The 15,992-nt window shown below is 49.0% G+C and overlaps 1 protein-coding gene across 21 annotated transcripts in view; it reads left to right on the forward strand.

Moving 5' to 3' along the window:
* Positions 1–15,992, forward strand: part of Tmem63c (transmembrane protein 63c) — a 71,425-nt gene that overhangs the window by 40,578 nt on the left and 14,855 nt on the right. For 19 of the 21 annotated variants that reach the window (XR_010052096.1, XR_005505527.2, XM_063261951.1 and 16 more), the window contains 11 exons: positions 3,762–3,904; positions 5,196–5,244; positions 7,263–7,371; positions 9,325–9,398; positions 10,004–10,084; positions 10,196–10,319; positions 10,968–11,101; positions 13,012–13,134; positions 13,536–13,689; positions 14,950–15,056; positions 15,657–15,743. Coding sequence is in view for 19 of the 21 variants with exons in the window: in XM_063261951.1 (XP_063118021.1) it covers positions 3,762–3,904; positions 5,196–5,244; positions 7,263–7,371; positions 9,325–9,398; positions 10,004–10,084; positions 10,196–10,319; positions 10,968–11,101; positions 13,012–13,134; positions 13,536–13,689; positions 14,950–15,056; positions 15,657–15,743 (1,185 nt within the window). In the remaining 2 variants the exon portion in view is untranslated. Of the gene's footprint in view, positions 1–3,761; positions 3,905–5,195; positions 5,249–7,262; positions 7,441–9,324; positions 9,399–10,003; positions 10,085–10,195; positions 10,320–10,967; positions 11,102–13,011; positions 13,135–13,535; positions 13,690–14,949; positions 15,057–15,656; positions 15,744–15,992 lie in introns of those variants that run through there. The other 2 variants (XM_006240390.4, XM_039112328.2) reach the window with 2 other exon arrangements.

The raw sequence follows: 15,992 nt of genomic DNA on the forward strand, positions 1-15,992 counted from the left end.
TTCCCACCAGGGGGTTCAGGAAAAGTGTGGCTTCAGAGCTGGGATTTGAAGGATAGAAAAACCTCCAAAGAAGTAATTGTGGGGGACACGTCAGAAGGAGAGGGCAGTGTGAGCAAGGTTTGGGCAGAGATGAGCAGAAAGTGACCAGAAATGGGAAATCTTCTGCACTAGCTAAAAGCTGAGCTTCATGGTAAAGTTAGAAAGTAGAAAACGGTACCAAAGGATCCGAAGGGACTGTGTCTGAGCAAGGAGATGACTGGGACTGATCCACAGGCAGCAATGTGAGGTGGAACAGCAGCAGACAAAGTCCACGGTCAAGGAGCGAAGGAAACTATTCCAGTGGTCCAGGTAAAAGGTGGCCATGACTTGGATTAGGAAAGTGGTCAGGGACACAGGAAGAAATCACCTGGTAACAGTCAGTAGCCAATGACCTGGTTTAATTTTATTATTTATTTGAAGTAGGGTCTCTCTACCTAGCCCAGGCTGTTCTGGAACTCATTATGTAGACCTCACCAAGTTGGCCTTGAACTCAGAGAGATCCTCCTGCCTCTGTTCTACCTCCCAAAGTGCTAGGATTAAAAAAGCATGCACCACCACACCTAGCTTAAATGCTAAGTTTAAATTAATTTGTTTGTTTGTTTGTTTGTTTGTTTGAGGTAGGGTCTCTCTCCATAGAACTGGATGTTCTGGTACTCACTATGTAGATCAAGATGGCCTCAAACTCATAGATATCCTCCTGCCTCTGCCTCCCAAGTGCTAGGATCAAAGTTGTGTACCACCTTACCCAGCTCAAAATGCCACGGTTTCTTTTTTTTTTTTTAAACTCATTTATTATAAGTGTATTGTTTTGCCTTCAATGTGTGTGTGTGTGTGTGTGTGTGTGTGTGTGTGTGTGTACCACATGCATGAGTTAGACAGTTGTGAGCTGCCATGTGTGTACTGAGAATCATACCCAGGTCCTCTTGGAAAAGCAACCAAGGCTCTTAACCTCACAGCTGTCTCTCCAACCCCCTGTGGTCTGCTTTTAAAGGAAGATTGTGTGGAGAATAGTAAAGGCAACAGAGGATGGGAGAGGGAAAGTGAGGGCACATGGCTCAGGCAAGCACGGGAAGTGACCAGCCAGCTGTTGAAAGAACAACAGTAAAGCTTTGGAGAGAGCTGTCAAAACAGAGGATTTAACCTTGACAGACGGGAGATTAGAGACTGAAGTGGAAGTGACAGAAACAGCTGGGTCACCTTAGGGACAGGATCATCAAAGGCCCCTGGAGGCTGCCTTTCAGAGAGAGGAAGAGAAAGGGGCTCTTGTAGGGTACGAGATCATGCAGTCCATGCAGGCGTAGCTGACGACTCTCAGAAGAGGATGCTGACCTTAGTGATCTGGGTCTGTCGTGAGGAGACATTTCTAGGGTAAGCAGATGTCCGAGGTATGGAAATGGAGATGAGAACTTACTTTCTGAGAGACGTGTGGGAGGAGGGATATTATAAAGACCTGGGTGGGGGACAAGGTGGGGGTGCTTCAGGGAATTGCTTGGTTTATTTTACAGTAACCTACACATGCTTGAGCCTGATCGGAGTGTAAGGGTTGGGTGTAGAGAAAGGAGAAAGTCAGAAGGGAGGACAGTAGTAACAGCAGGTCTTCAAGACCAGTGGAAAGGAGGGAAGCTATTAAAGCAGGCAGAATTAACTGCATGGGAGAAAGGCTCGTACTGGGGAGTGATATAAAGAATGGTGGAATGAAGACCCTGAGCTGGGGCAGGATGGCTAACCCAGGAAGGGAAGTCTTGTTAGCCCTGTCCAGTCCAGCCCTCCATGTGTTCTGCCTTTGTGGGGGTGGGGGAAGATCTCCGAATACTTCCCCTCCCCCTCCACCACTGTATCCACAGTTCAGATACACTTTTCTTTCGTAAGATGAGATCTGGCATTTCAAGCCTACAGCCGTTCTCCCACGGCTTCTCATCAGTTCTCAAAGACCCCGTTCTTGGGACTTAAGTCTCAAGTCTAGGGCAAGGACTCGCAGATAGAAAGGCAGAGCGCTCCAAAGAAGTCTCTAAATTGAGATTTTTTTTTTTTTGTCATAACATCTGAAAAATCTGCAGCTTGCACTAGGTATTCTAGAATGTTCCTCAAGGGAGAATGTTTGAAATTGGAAGGTACCAGTGAGCCTACTTAGAAGGTAGGTGTGGAAAACCCACGAATGAGGAGACCACATGGTTGCGAGCATGTGTGCATGTGTGGGGGTTCATGCCCACACCTACCACATGGGTGTGTCTTGTGATCACTTTACTATGGGTTTTATACCTCAACCCCCTCACCTGCCCTAAAGGCCCTGCCTAGAACAGTATTACTAAGTTTCCACTCATCATATTCATGGTGGGCTCCAAACTCCATAGCAACTTTTGAAGGGACAAACCATCTTCAAACCCTAACCATCGCTAAGAAAAACTTGCACAAGAAACAAAGGGAAATTATCCAGAATGCTTAATTAACATCAGAGCACCTGCTGTTTTTGTAGAGGACCCAGGTTCGGTTCCCAGCACACACACATCACACCACACACACACACACACACACACACACACACACACACACACACCCTAGTTTTAGGGCACCCAACCCCTCTCAATTCCAAGGACACCTGCACACACACAAACCCATGTAGGCATGCACACATACACACAATGAATAAATCTTTATAAGTCATCTTAGGTTTGATAAGATTATAGGAGGTTTTTGTCCTTTATATTTTCCAACATAAGCATGTGTTGCTTTTATCCTTCTACTTTTTAAAAAATGATTTATTTATATTTATGTGGGGTTTTTTTTTGCCTCAATGTATGAAGGCATGAGATCCCCAGGAACAGGAGTTATAGACAACTATGAGCTGCCACGTGGGTGCTGGGAATTGAACCCTGGATCCCTTGAAGAGCAGCCAGTGTTTTAACTTCGGAGCTGGACTGGACTGGAGAGTCCTTGCTATTTGCTTTTGAGACAGGGTCTCGTAGCCCAGCTGGCCTCAAACTCACTATGTAGTTTAGGATAACCTTGAACCCCTAATCCTCCTGCCTCTCCCTCCTAATTGCTGAGATGACAAGAAAACATCTTCTGTAGCGCACTGACATCACATCTGGACGGGCAGGGCAGTTATAAATCATGAATCTACAGATTCCTACCCATATTTCTTGATCAGTGTGTCCTATCTTTGCTAGATGTCACCTAGGTGTGTGATGCATTCTCTTTCAGTAGCTGAGACCAGCTGCTCTCTGGTGTGTCTGGCCCGTGTATATACTCAGTTTCCATAGAGGAAAGTGTCCAACACGCTTGCCCTCACTTACATTTGGTCACTTTCTCCTTTTGGCCAGCCTGGCAGTGTGGTTTTTAGGTATTGCCTCTTAAGTGAAGGAACTGGGAAATACAGAACATTTTTGAAAGGACACATCTGCGTCGTCATCAGTAATGCTGTGTCCATTGCCAGCAGCACAAGCCGGGATGTTTGCAGAAGGATGAGAGGGCTAACTGACTCTTGAGTTCACAGGGCTCTGGGTTCCCTCCTGTGCCTATGGTGTAACCTCTCTCTGATGCACCCCTATTCTCTGACATGCTCTCCAGGTGCTCTTGAGGCATTGGGAAGAAGGACGATATCTTCCCCAAGATTAAAACTTGGGAATAATGTGGTCCTCTTCCCACTGTTTCGTCTGCCTCCCCCCACACAAGCAGCGGTCTCCCTGGTACCTGAGGAATGTTCTTGTTTACGTCTCTTGCAGGGACCGGGACCTGATCAACAAGTGCGGGGAAGATGCTCGAATTTACATCATGTTCCAGTATCACCTCATCATCTTTGTGCTCATCCTCTGCATCCCCTCCCTGGGCATCATTTTGCCTGTTAACTACATTGGAAGTGCTCTGGGTAGGCAGGACTCAGCAGGCTGTTGGCACTGAGCCACTTGCAACTTAGTAGAATAGATAAAGCTTGGGCCCCCCAAGCCTAGAACTAATCTGGCTATTAGTTCTTTCTCTGGAAGGCAGTTGTCATGCATCCTTAGGCAAACCATACTTCTGTTCTCCCATGTGCAGACTGGAGCCTTGCTTGATCCAAGGCCTGGGGGAGCAGAAGCTCACACAATTCAGCCTACAACTGTCTGCAAATGCCCCTGTGCCTTTGGAGGATGAGTGGCTCACTGGAGAAGTTTCTGACCCCCTGCTTCTCCCCACATGCACCCTGGTGGGAACAGCCCTGTATGTGTAGAATTTGTCCGGTAGGACTTCTGCCCACCCACGTTGTAACAGGGCGGCATTGTGAGCGAGGGATTGGCTCCTAAGTTTGGAAGACCCTGCCTGGTTCCACAGCATTCCCCGAATATACTTCCCACAAAAATGCTTCTTCCACACTAACCAAGTATTTTACCTTTGGAATCTGTTCCTTCCACTATTTTAGACACGGAGAGAGAGGTATGCCAAGTACCTGATACTTTGTGGGAGCTCAGGGAACAGCAGCGGTGTCTTCCTCAGAACTGTGGGAGGGACAGAGCTGTGGGAAAGCTAGTGCCAGTGGTTCCTTCAATGTCCAGATGGAAGCCAATTTTACCTCATTCCTTAGGTTTTCCCTGTTTCTCCTCAGCCAGAGGTAGAATGAATTCATGGTAGCATTTTGAGTATGCCCCGGATTGCAGCACTGAGGGGAGTGTTCCTGACATGACCGCTTATCATTCCAAGCACTAGCATGTGTCAGTGACAGTGTGATACAGAAATCCTAGATAGTCTATGAAGTTTACGGATTAATACATGTGGCCAAAATGACCTACTTTGTTCGAATGCGACAGAGTCCCATTTTCTGGAGTTTAGGCCTCTTGTTGGGACTGTGGCTAGCATTGTCAATGCCATCGGTCTGATGGTGGCAACACAGCCAGCTGGTTCCCTCAAAGCTAATTTGCTGGGTGTCTGTTACATGCCAGCCGTGCTGTGGGGATTCCCTGCAGACACTTGGTCCCACAGAGGAGAGCCCAAGTCAGCATCCCCAGGGAGGACAGTGTTTTTGCTGGAAGTTGGGGACAAGTTTGGGGACCAGAAGGAAAAGCAGATGTAGGCGAGTATCTCTACGTCCTTGGCATTTGTTCAGGAACCTTGAATTCTGTCCCCCATCATAACCGCCAGCAGTGTAGAAGCCAGGATCAAGGTTGGCCCTTTCTTCTCTCTTTCAGACTGGAGTAGTCACTTTGGTCGGACCACCATTGTCAATGTCTCTACAGAGTAGGTACCTGATTTTCACTCCCATTCTATGGGCTGGGTGTTAGTGGGGGTGGGGATTCGGGGGGGGGGTAGAAGGACCAAGTGTGGCACCCAGCATGAGTAGCTCTGTACTGAATGAGGCAAGCCTGGCTTCTGTGGAACCCAGGGCTTGAGTGGGATGCCAGAAGTTGCATTCTCCTGGTGAGGCAGGGCTTGTAATGCCTTAGTTTCCCCAGTTGTCATGAGTGGAACTAACTGCCCACACTGGCCATTCCTGAGGACTGTAGAAATGGTCCTATTTGCATAGTATCCTAGTTGGGGTCTCTATTGCTGGGATGGGAGACCACAACCAAAAAATCAAGTTGGAGAAGAAAGGGTATATTTGGCTTATACTCCCATGCTTTAGACTAAGAAGGGAGGAAGTCAGGACAGGAACTCAAACAGGCAAGGAATCTGGAGGTAGGAGCTGATGCAGAGGTCATGGAGGGATGCTGCTTACTGGCTTGCTGCCCATCATGGCTTGCTCAGGGTCACCAGCCTAGGGATGGCACCACCCACAATGGGCTGCTCCCCCACCCCCACCCCACCCGGTCAATCATTAAGAAAATGCCTTACAGCTGAATCTTACAACAGAGGCATTTCCTCCATTGAGGCTCCCTCCTTTCAGATGACTCTAGCTTGTGTCAAGTTGACATAAAATAAGCCACGCTTAGTGAATCTGCTCCTGGGAAGACCCCATATCAGGACGAGAGTGGAATATGTTCAAGATGCAGTATCCTTGACAACCCCAGGTTCAAGTCATCCCTCACCACCCACCAGTCTGCACTTGTGGTGTCCACAGCAGGCAGAAGAATCAGAGGATAGGTTTAGGCTTCACCCTTGCCATCTACTGCTTCTGCATCTAGGGAAAGTTTCACCCCAGATTCGATCCTTAAGCATGGGCAATACCATTCTCAAGCCAGGGCCCCGCCCACCTGATTGATATTCCAATCTAAATGGAGCCAGATGTGGCCCTGCCTGTCTATGCTAAGGTTCACAAAGCAGCTTGGTCAACTTCCTGAGCAGACTTCAGAAGCAGTTCCCTGAGTGGGATCCATCCCCACCCCATCCTCACCTGCCTCCCATCTCTACCCCACCTCAGAACAGACCAGCCTTGCTAGAGCGCTCTGATCAGCAGAAGGTAGCTGTGGAAGCCTCTTCCCTCCTCAACCAGCAACTCTACCCACCTCAGTGTTACCAGTAGGACCAGAGCTACAAGTATCCCCTGAGCCAGTCATTCTCAAGTGTCTCATGTCCCTCCCCAAGAACTGGAATCCTATAGTGCAGCCTTCAGCGTGCACGATTCCACACTGCACAGTTGTGAAATACTCTTTGAAGAATCTGTCCTTGTCCCCGGTGCAGAATTTGAGTGGTTAGGAATCTACTTAGGTAAGCAGAAGCCTGTGGCCCGTCAGGTACTGAGACAGAAGGAGTATACCTGGCTTGTTCTCCTCAAGTCTTGCCACTCAAGCTTCCAAATAATCCTGCTCGGATACCTTGAGACAGCATCCTGTGAGCTGCCTGCAGGGGTAGAAGCAGAGCCCAGTGGTCGCTATCCCTCTACTCTGAGGTAGTTAGATGGCCTGGCCCTTGTCTCTCTGCATGTGACCCAGCACCTCCTCACTCAGTTTATTGAGCATCCGTGGGTGAGAGGCAGCTATCCATGTTCATGGGCTATGGCTCTACTCTGTGCCCTGAGGGAGGTCAACCACTGTTCTGGCTCTCCTTTCCCTACAGATAAAATGGGGAGTGGTGGGGGATGGTCAAGGAACCATCCTGAGGGTCTGGTGAGAAGATGCAAAAAAAAAAAAAAAAAAAAAAAGAGCTTAGTCCCCAGCTGGAGCTGGTCCATTGGAAGTGGTGGAGTGGTCCTGTTGTGATAGAGTGAGTCTAGAGACACCGTCGCGGTGGGAGGGGTGGCTGGGAATCCTGGTGACATCCTGGGGGTAGAGCTCCGGAGGCCTGCAGCGCATGAGTCTCGCGCTCCATTCTCTCCGCAGGAGCCAGTTCCTGTGGCTGCACAGCATCTTTGCCTTCATGTACTTCCTCACCAACTTCGCCTTCATGGGTCATCACTGCTTGGGATTTGTGCCAAAGAAGAACCTCCATGTGAGTGCGCGAAGGATGCTCTCCCCAGCTTCACAAAAGTACCACCTTGGCTCATCCTGCATGTAGGGGGTGGGTGTCTGCCTCCAGCATGAGCAAGCCCCTGTTTGCCCCGCCCTTGGGTGCTCTCCGCTTTACTTCCCCTGCCCTAGCATCCCACTCGCTCAGCCATGAAAGCCCCTCACGCTGGCTGGTAAGTAGCTGCTCATACCTCCATTGCCTCTGCTGCCCTAAGAACTCTGACCTAGGAGCTGTGTTAGAGTGTGTGCCTTAAAGTTTTCCCAGCCTAGGGGTGTGAGCAACTGGGGATATTTTCTACCCTTTTTATTATTCTCTCCTTTTTATTATTTCTTTGTTTTTAAGAGAGACAGAGAGAGAGAGAGAGAGAGAGAGAGAACGCACGCCATGTATGCTCAGATGTATATAGAAGTGTATGTATACTTGCCCACATGGAGTACAAAACAGAACTATAAGGTGTCCTGGTTTCTCCATCTCCACCTTACTCCCTTGAGACAAAGTCTCTTATTGACCCAGGAGCCGAGCTGGCTGCCTGCAAGCCCCCTGTCTCTGACTCCCATTGCACTGAGGTTGCAGGCGGACTTGGCTACAACTGCCTTTTTCACAGGTCCTAGGGAGTTGAACTCATGTCTTCATTCTTGAGCAGCAAGTGTTCTTAACCCAGCGAGCCCTTCTTCCCACAGCCCAAGTCTTCATCTCTTGACCTACTCATATCCTCAAGGCCAGAGAAGGAATCTTAGTGTTGAGGTGGACCATAGCCTGTGGTATGCAGAGCTCAATGCTGAGGGTCCACGAGTGGGCAGCTTTGTTGAGTTATCTGTGATCTGTGGGGAAAGAGCACCTCTGGGAATAACCATCCATGACTTCATTGTTCAGTGGCCTGCCGTGGTTCAGTAGAGCAGCAGGATCTACTCCCTGGAGCCTACTCTATCCAAGACAGATTCACTTTAACCTACCTCAGAGTGTAGATCCACACACCCTGAAGCCACCCTAAGCACAGAGACTGGGACACCCATATGCTTCAGCTTTCATTGTGACCAGATGCTGATCGGATGTTACTCATCTCCTGTAGTGGTTTATTATACCGTCGTCTTGAAATTGGTGGGTCAGAAAACCATTATCCACCCACAGAGTCATACGGGAAGTTTAGGCAAGACACCCCAGCTTCTCCCTAATCTTACTGTGTTAACCCACTTTCCGTCACGGTAACAACAGTCCTAGGGGAATCAACCTAAATGGAGGCAAGGGGTTTTTGTTTTTGTCTCACGGTTTTGGTTTTATTACATATTCAGTCAGCTCCATTGCTGTGGGGCCTGTTGTTAAAACAGTTCATAATGACAGGGACAGGTGTCTCGAGAAGGTTGCTCACCACAAGGTGACTGACAGATGAATGAATACAGATGAGGAGGAAGGTTGGCAGGCCACAGTACCCTGTGAGGGCACACTGCCAGCTATCTACAATCATTCACTAAGCCTCCTCTCAAAGTCTCTTGTTCCCCATGGCACTGGGGCCTTTAGGAAATACCCCAGATTGAGACCATTACGCTTGCTTCCAGCTCCAGGCTCCTAGAATACTAGGGGTTTCTTTTACACCAGAAAGAAGGAGACTAGAAGTCACTGTGGGGCTGTACCAGCTACAAGTGGATATGACCTTTTCTAGAAGGAGAGATGTGGTTCTTCGCTGTTGGCTCCGGCCCTCCCCTCCTGACCTCAGATGTCTGGCCGGAGCCCCTCACTGGAGTACAGAGAATAACCAAGACCTGGGCGTGCTAATCTCTCGGCTCCAGGAAGCTGGCAGGTGGCTCACTTAGCAGGGAGGCTTTAGATAGCAACAGCCTTGTATGAGCAGAAGGCCTGCTCTCCGGGGCATCTGGGCCACTAAGAACCCACATGTCTAGCATTTCTGTGGAAGCACAGCCTTATCTCTCCCAACTCCAGTTCACGAGGACGCTGATGATCACCTACGTTCCCACTGAAATCCAGGATCCCGAGACCATCAGCAAGCACTTCCAGTAAGTGGGAGCGTGGGCTGTGTCTGGCATCGTCTCCTCCCTGAATCCCCTTCTGGCTTCTCACATGAATGAGTTGGCACAGGATGTGGGGGCTAGAGACATTCCTGGTGGTGGCCTCTCTGGAGTCAGCTCAGAATCAGCTTTTCAGAATGGAGGGGACCCCCACCCCCCGAGACTGTGGCCGAGTTCTAAAGGCCCTTATATGACACGGGTGAGAAACAAGAGAGGCCATTTAACTTTTTCTCGTGGCTTCAGCTACTCAGCTCAAGGAGACCCTACTTCCCAACTGTCTCAGGTACAGTGTCTCCAGACCTCTTTGGTATCCCCACGTCTCTTAAAAGTAGTTTCTTCCTAGGCCCACAATGTTTGGAGCATACCCATACCCTGTTCTGAATCATCTGTAAAAGAAGTTATGAGTCTCAGATGACCAGGGTTTAAACCCCAAGGATAGCTCAGTTTTAGGGACAAGGATGGATGCTATTCTGAGAGGCAAAAATCCCAGACAGTGGAGCCTCCCATTCCTGTGGACTGTCATACCAAGTAGGGAGTGAGGTTGCTCAACCTAGCCCTACAGGCTGGTTCAGCATCCTTGTTTGTGACTGCAGTGAGGCCTATCCTGGGTGTGTGGTGACCAGAGTCCATTTCTGCTATGATGTCAGGAACCTGATTGACTTGGATGATCAAAGGTGAGCCCAAAGAGAGACCTGCTAGCACTCGGGGTGGGGGTGCAAGGAAAGGATGGTGCTTTCTGTTTGTCATGACTAGAATATTTCCCTTCTGTTGCCCACCACTGACAGACGCCATGCCATGAGGGGCAGGCTCTACTACACAGCCAAGGCTAAGAAGACTGGGAAGGTGATGATCAAGGTTCATCCCTGTTCCCACCTGTGCTTCTGCAAGTGTTGGACCTGCTTTAAGGAGGTAACTGACAAGGGTGTTGGGAACACCAGAGAAAGGGTAGGGAGCTATGCTCCAGGATGGTCCCTTGCCTGAGTTCAAATCTCCAGGGCCCATTCAGGTCTAGCCTGGTCGTCTAGACCTGGCACCCCATTCCCTCTCACCCATACATACCCTTTATCTTTGCAGATGTAAAGAAGAGCTAAAACCTTTTTTTGGGTCCCCCTCCAAGGCAACCATGGAGGCATGCTCTTTCTTGTCTGCTTTCTGGTTCTAGAAGGAAACCAGAGGGGACATGGTAGGCTGCATGAAGCAGCCAAGCCTCAGACTTCCAAAACCATTAGGGCAGAAAGACTTGAGGGAACGGAATCCGCCTTGTCCCCTGACCACTGTGGCTAGAAGGGTCTTGGACACTTGGATTCCTGTTTCAGCCAGACTAAACCTTCAGCACAAATGGACATTCTTTTGTCTTTCTGAGGTTCACTTGGGTCTGAAGCATCCACTAACCACATTGTGCCTCAGTGTCCCCAGATCCACGGGAAAGGGGTGAATTGCAGACTTGGCGTGTAGCTGTTGTGGGGGTGAAGAGCTGCTGCATGAGAGAGTCCTGGGGCCCGGCCAGGCCTCCTTGGCCCTGGCCTCTCCTGCTCTGAAGGCCTCCTCTTGTCCCAGGTAGATGCGGAGCAGTACTACAGTGAGTTGGAAGAGCAGCTGACAGATGAGTTCAATGCTGAGCTCAATCGTGTCCAGCTGAAGAGGCTCGACCTGATCTTTGTCACCTTCCAGGATGCCAGGACAGTGAAAAGGTGGGTGCTGAATGACCAGAGTTCAAACTCAGAGTGTAGCTCAGCCTATGGGGGAAGGGTAGATGCCACTTTCTTACCCTCATCTAGCTTAAGGGAAAAGGGGGATCAAGCCTCCCTCCAGCTGCTGTGTTCTATCCTGGCAGCTCTCTCCTCCTTTCTGGGAGCTTCCACATTGCTGTTCCCAACATAGCTGTACCATATCTCCAGCTGGTGGGCCTCGATTGCTCTCTGGGAACTATCCTCACTTCATATGTCCTTACTTTAGTACAGGGGAATCAGCAAAGCCTATGATCTTTTGCCAAGAATGAGAGCCATTTCCCCTCATTCCATACACACAGCCCCCCTCCTACTACAAGTGAGAAAGCCAAGAGTGAGAAGGCCATTTTGACTTTTCTTCCCTTCTGTTGTAGGCTTCCCCATAAAACCTCCCATTTCTTCTGCCCTGGCCTTTAACAATCTCATTTCAACAAGAAATCGATTCCGATCAACTTAGAATATTCTAGAAGGATTTTTAGTACCAAAATAAAAATTATGGGAACTCCAGAAATGGTCTTTAAAGGACTGTGGGGACCTCCTCTCCCCAGTGGGAAGCTTATAATGCATGGGTATTATGTGGAGTGTCCCTTTTCCATCCAACCCTACAAAAGAATCTATAACCTAGATTTTAGTCATAAACAATGCTACACAATTTTCCAAGTCACTCAAACCTTCAAACTTCTTTTTAAAAAAGATTTTGTTTTATATTATTTTATGTGTACTGGTGTTTTGCTTGCATGTATGTCTTGTGTACCATCTGCATGTCTGGTACTCAAAGAGGCCAGCAGAGAGAATCAGATCTGGGACTGGAATTACAGAGGGTTGTGAGTAGCTTTGTGGTTGCTGGGAATTGAATTGTAGTCCTCTGAAGGAGCAGCAAGTGTTCCTAATTACTGAGCCATCTTTCCAGCCCCTCAAACAACAACTCCTCTTCCCTTCCCTTCCCTTCCCTTCCCTTCCCTTCCCTTCCCTTCCCTTCCCTTCCCTTCCCTTCCCTTCCCTTCCCTTCCCTTCTCTCCCCTCCCCTCCCCTCCCCTCCCTTCCCCTCCCCTCTCCTCTTCTTTTTGATACCAAGTTTCTCTGTGTAGTTCTGGCTGTCCTGGAATGTCCTTTGTAGACCTGTCTGGCTTGAACTCAGGAATCTGCCTGTCTCTGCCTCCCCAGTGCTGAGATAAAAGGCAAGACCATCCCACCCATCACATTTCTTGTATGTCCAGTTTGGTTACTGGTATCTGCTTTGTTCACTCCCCAGTGGAGTTGTCAAAGAACATATAGAGTCTGTTGTTGCTGTTGCTGCTGCTGCTGCTGCTACTGCTGTTATCAGTGTATGTCCTATAAAGCAATACCCTTATACAAGGCCAGATTGTTTATTTCTTAAAACATCACCAGTTGGCAAAGACATGAGCCTTCATTTCAGCAGAATGTGTCAGTAGACATCAGCATGTACCCCTGTCCACTTGCATCTCAAGACTATTTCTAGATTGCATTCAACTTAGGAATCTCCTCACCAGGAAGATCCAAGTTCACAGGGAGAACTCCAGAACCTGGAGTTACAATGCTAACATGAGTTAAACCTAGCCCTTTCTATAACTCCAAAGGACGAGCGAGCTCTTATTGCTGCCACTAAAAGAGGACAAGAGCTCAGGACCCTGTGGCCTGCTCCTCTTCCTGGATAGTGTAGACACTTCCAATTCCTCCCTCCCAGATACTCTGCTTTAGGAACTATCCATTTATGTGGTCCTGGGGGACTTAACAAGAAGAGAAGCCTCAAGAAGAGGAGTATCTCCAAGGGTGGGACTGTCGCAGTGGTCCTGGGATTCTGAAGCTTTCCTCCTACTCCTGACCTATGTCTTCTCTTTGATCCACCTCTACAGAATCCATAATGATTACAAGTACATCAATTGTGGTAGACACCCCATGCAGTCTTCAGTAACGACCATTGTCAAAAACAACCACTGGAGGGTTGCTCGTGCCCCTCACCCCAAAGACATCATCTGGTAAGCTTCCTCTGTGTCCCCATCTCTGAGATTGAAGAAGGTCACAGGACAGAGCCCCCCTCTACTGCCCAACAGAAGGTTCATGGGGACTAGACTCAGAACTGTCTACACCCAGCTCCTGCTGGGCTCTGCTATGTGCTTTCTTGAGCATCAGAGTACCTGCCCACCCCATGCCTACCTTCTCCATAGGCATGGAAAGGACCAACCTTGGGGGAAGTTTTCACTGTAGTGACTCCCTAGCCTCTGAGACATAGTCTGAGCTTTTACAGATGGTGTCAAGGAGAAAGCTCAGTGAGCACTGCATATAGACCCAGGCCCACAGCTGGCATGCAGGGAAAAGTATTGGTCTCTCTGTGGACCGAGACTTGGCCTAAGTGTCCCTCTTCTCCCTCCCTTTCCAGGAAACACCTGTCCATCCGCCGCTTCAGTTGGTGGGCTCGATTTATCGCCATCAACACCTCCCTGTTCTTCCTCTTCTTCTTTCTCACCACGCCTGCCATCATCATCAACACCATCGACATGTACAATGTCACCCGCCCCATTGAGAAATTGCAGGTGCCTCTTCTGCTCAGGATGGGCGTTGGGGAGGGGGCTCCTAGGACAGGACTCCTGGATCTAGAACATTTACAACAGCAGTGTGGTAGAGGTTGAGTGGCGTCATAGATGGGATAGTGTGTCCTGGGTTCTGAATAGGATGATTGTGGCTCATTGCCCATCTCAGGGACAGGCTAGAGAGGAGAGTGTGTAGGTGAGTTCTGCAGAGAGACTGAGGATGGGGTGTCCAGACAGCTTAGAAGGTACTTTTAGATCCTTTCACTCTAATGGGGTTTGGAGGACACAGTAGGCAGGAACCGTTCTGTTCTCACCAGGCTTCTTCTGTTCTTGGTAAGTGCAGAGGGTACAGAAGAATAGGATGAGCTCTAACACAGACACGGAAAGAAAGAGGGACCCTTCAGTGTTATGTCTGCCTTTTAACCATCCTGACACCTGTAGCCTGGGCCCTGTAGAAGCGCTTCCTCAGTTTAGAGGACGCCTTCCATTTAGAAGGCAGCTTCAGAGAAACATTGGCCCAGTCCTTCAAGTCCTATGCCCTTCATGCTGTTCTATGCTCCGCCCAGAGCATCCCTCCTCTATTCATGTGAAACACACACATAGACATCCATAGACACATGGACATGTACATACACACACAGACGAGACATCCATTCAGAGACAAACATATGCACACAAACACACAGAGACACATGTACACACACACATACAAATACACAGACAGCCATAGATACCTAGATGCAAATACACACATGTACACACACACACACACACACACACACGCTCACTCTAATGGCCATACCACTTTTACTTCCTGTCTCCAACCTATAAGAGGCCCAGGCCATATGCATGCTAGTTACCTCACTGCTCTCTTTGGCATCACAACTTTCTGTGCTTCCTAGGCTGCCCCCATACCTACACATTAGAGTGCAGGAGCTGTTGCCCCTGACTCATGAAATAGGAGTCACGATAGCTGGCTCTGGCCATAGTAAAGCCACTAAAGAAACCTTGGGCTGCCTCTTCCACTACCTGAACATAGATGCCCCTCATGAACTTACACAACCTTGGGGTATGAGCCTCTGCCTCCCTCAGTTAGGTGGACATCTGGCCAGGAAGACACCAAAGAAAGGTCAGACCTACTCTGTAGTCTCAGGGAAAGCAAACGAGTTCTTGACTGGGCTGGGAGAACCAGGGCAGCCTGCATGGGGAAGGGACTTCTTGTGCTGATGACTCCTGCCTTTCCTACTCCCCTTACCCTTCCAGAGCCCCGTCGTGACTCAGTTCTTCCCCTCTGTGCTGCTCTGGGCCTTCACTGTGATAATGCCTCTGCTGGTCTACTTCTCCGCTTTCCTAGAGGCCCACTGGACGAGGTGAGCTGGGGATGTCAGAGGCTCCTCTCCTCCCCCGTGTCTCTCTTCCTAGTTCTTCTCCTTTCCTTTCTGCCTGGCACTCAGGCCTTCTATTTAGCCTAAGGGTTAAAATAATAGAAACCTTTACTTGTCCTCTAGCCAAGGACAAGGCTCACGTAGATGGTTGAAATTCTCCACATTTGAGTATCATTGGTGATGTGTTTTTGATACAAAGATGTCAAATATATAGCTTTTTGTTTCCTTCCTGTGCCCAGGGCAGACATAACTAGTTGATCACACTGTTTGTTCCTGCTGTTCTTATATACAGCACAGCTCACAGTGCTCTGTGAAAGGGGGTTGGACTAAACTCCATAGATCCCTGTTCCTCTGGCTTTCTTTCCTTTCTTCTTGCTTGTTTTTTGTTTTGTTTTGAGATAGGGTCTGATCATCCTGGGTATTCTGGAACTTCCTATGTAGACCAGGCTGACCTTAAACTCACACAGATCCACCCACCTTTGCCTCCCTAGTGCTAGGATTAAAGACATGTGCTACCACACCCACCTCAGACCTTTATTATTCTGTCTCACACAATGATAAATGTTTCTGTTCATTTCCTTGTAGATCGAATCAGAACCTGATCATAATGTACAAATGCTACATCTTCCTGGTGTTTATGGTGGTCATTCTGCCCTCCATGGGGCTGACTAGGTACCTCATTCTCACTTATCCTTCCTGTCTCAGCCAGGCTCAGCCTAGAGTTGAAACCTTCTTTCAGATACCATAGGCCTCCCATGGTTACTGAAAGTCTCCTCAAATGACAGTCCCATGCCTGTCACAGGCATAGCTTGAGCCAAGTATCATGCAAACTGTAAAGTGTCAGCCCTGAACTTCTGCCCCAGTTTGGAAGACAAGATATCCTTGCCAGTGGACTGGCAGCCCAAGGGGGAAGGGTGCAGC

Source organism: Rattus norvegicus, chromosome 6 (genome assembly GCF_036323735.1).
Source record: "Rattus norvegicus strain BN/NHsdMcwi chromosome 6, GRCr8, whole genome shotgun sequence".
NCBI lineage: Eukaryota > Metazoa > Chordata > Mammalia > Rodentia > Muridae > Rattus > Rattus norvegicus.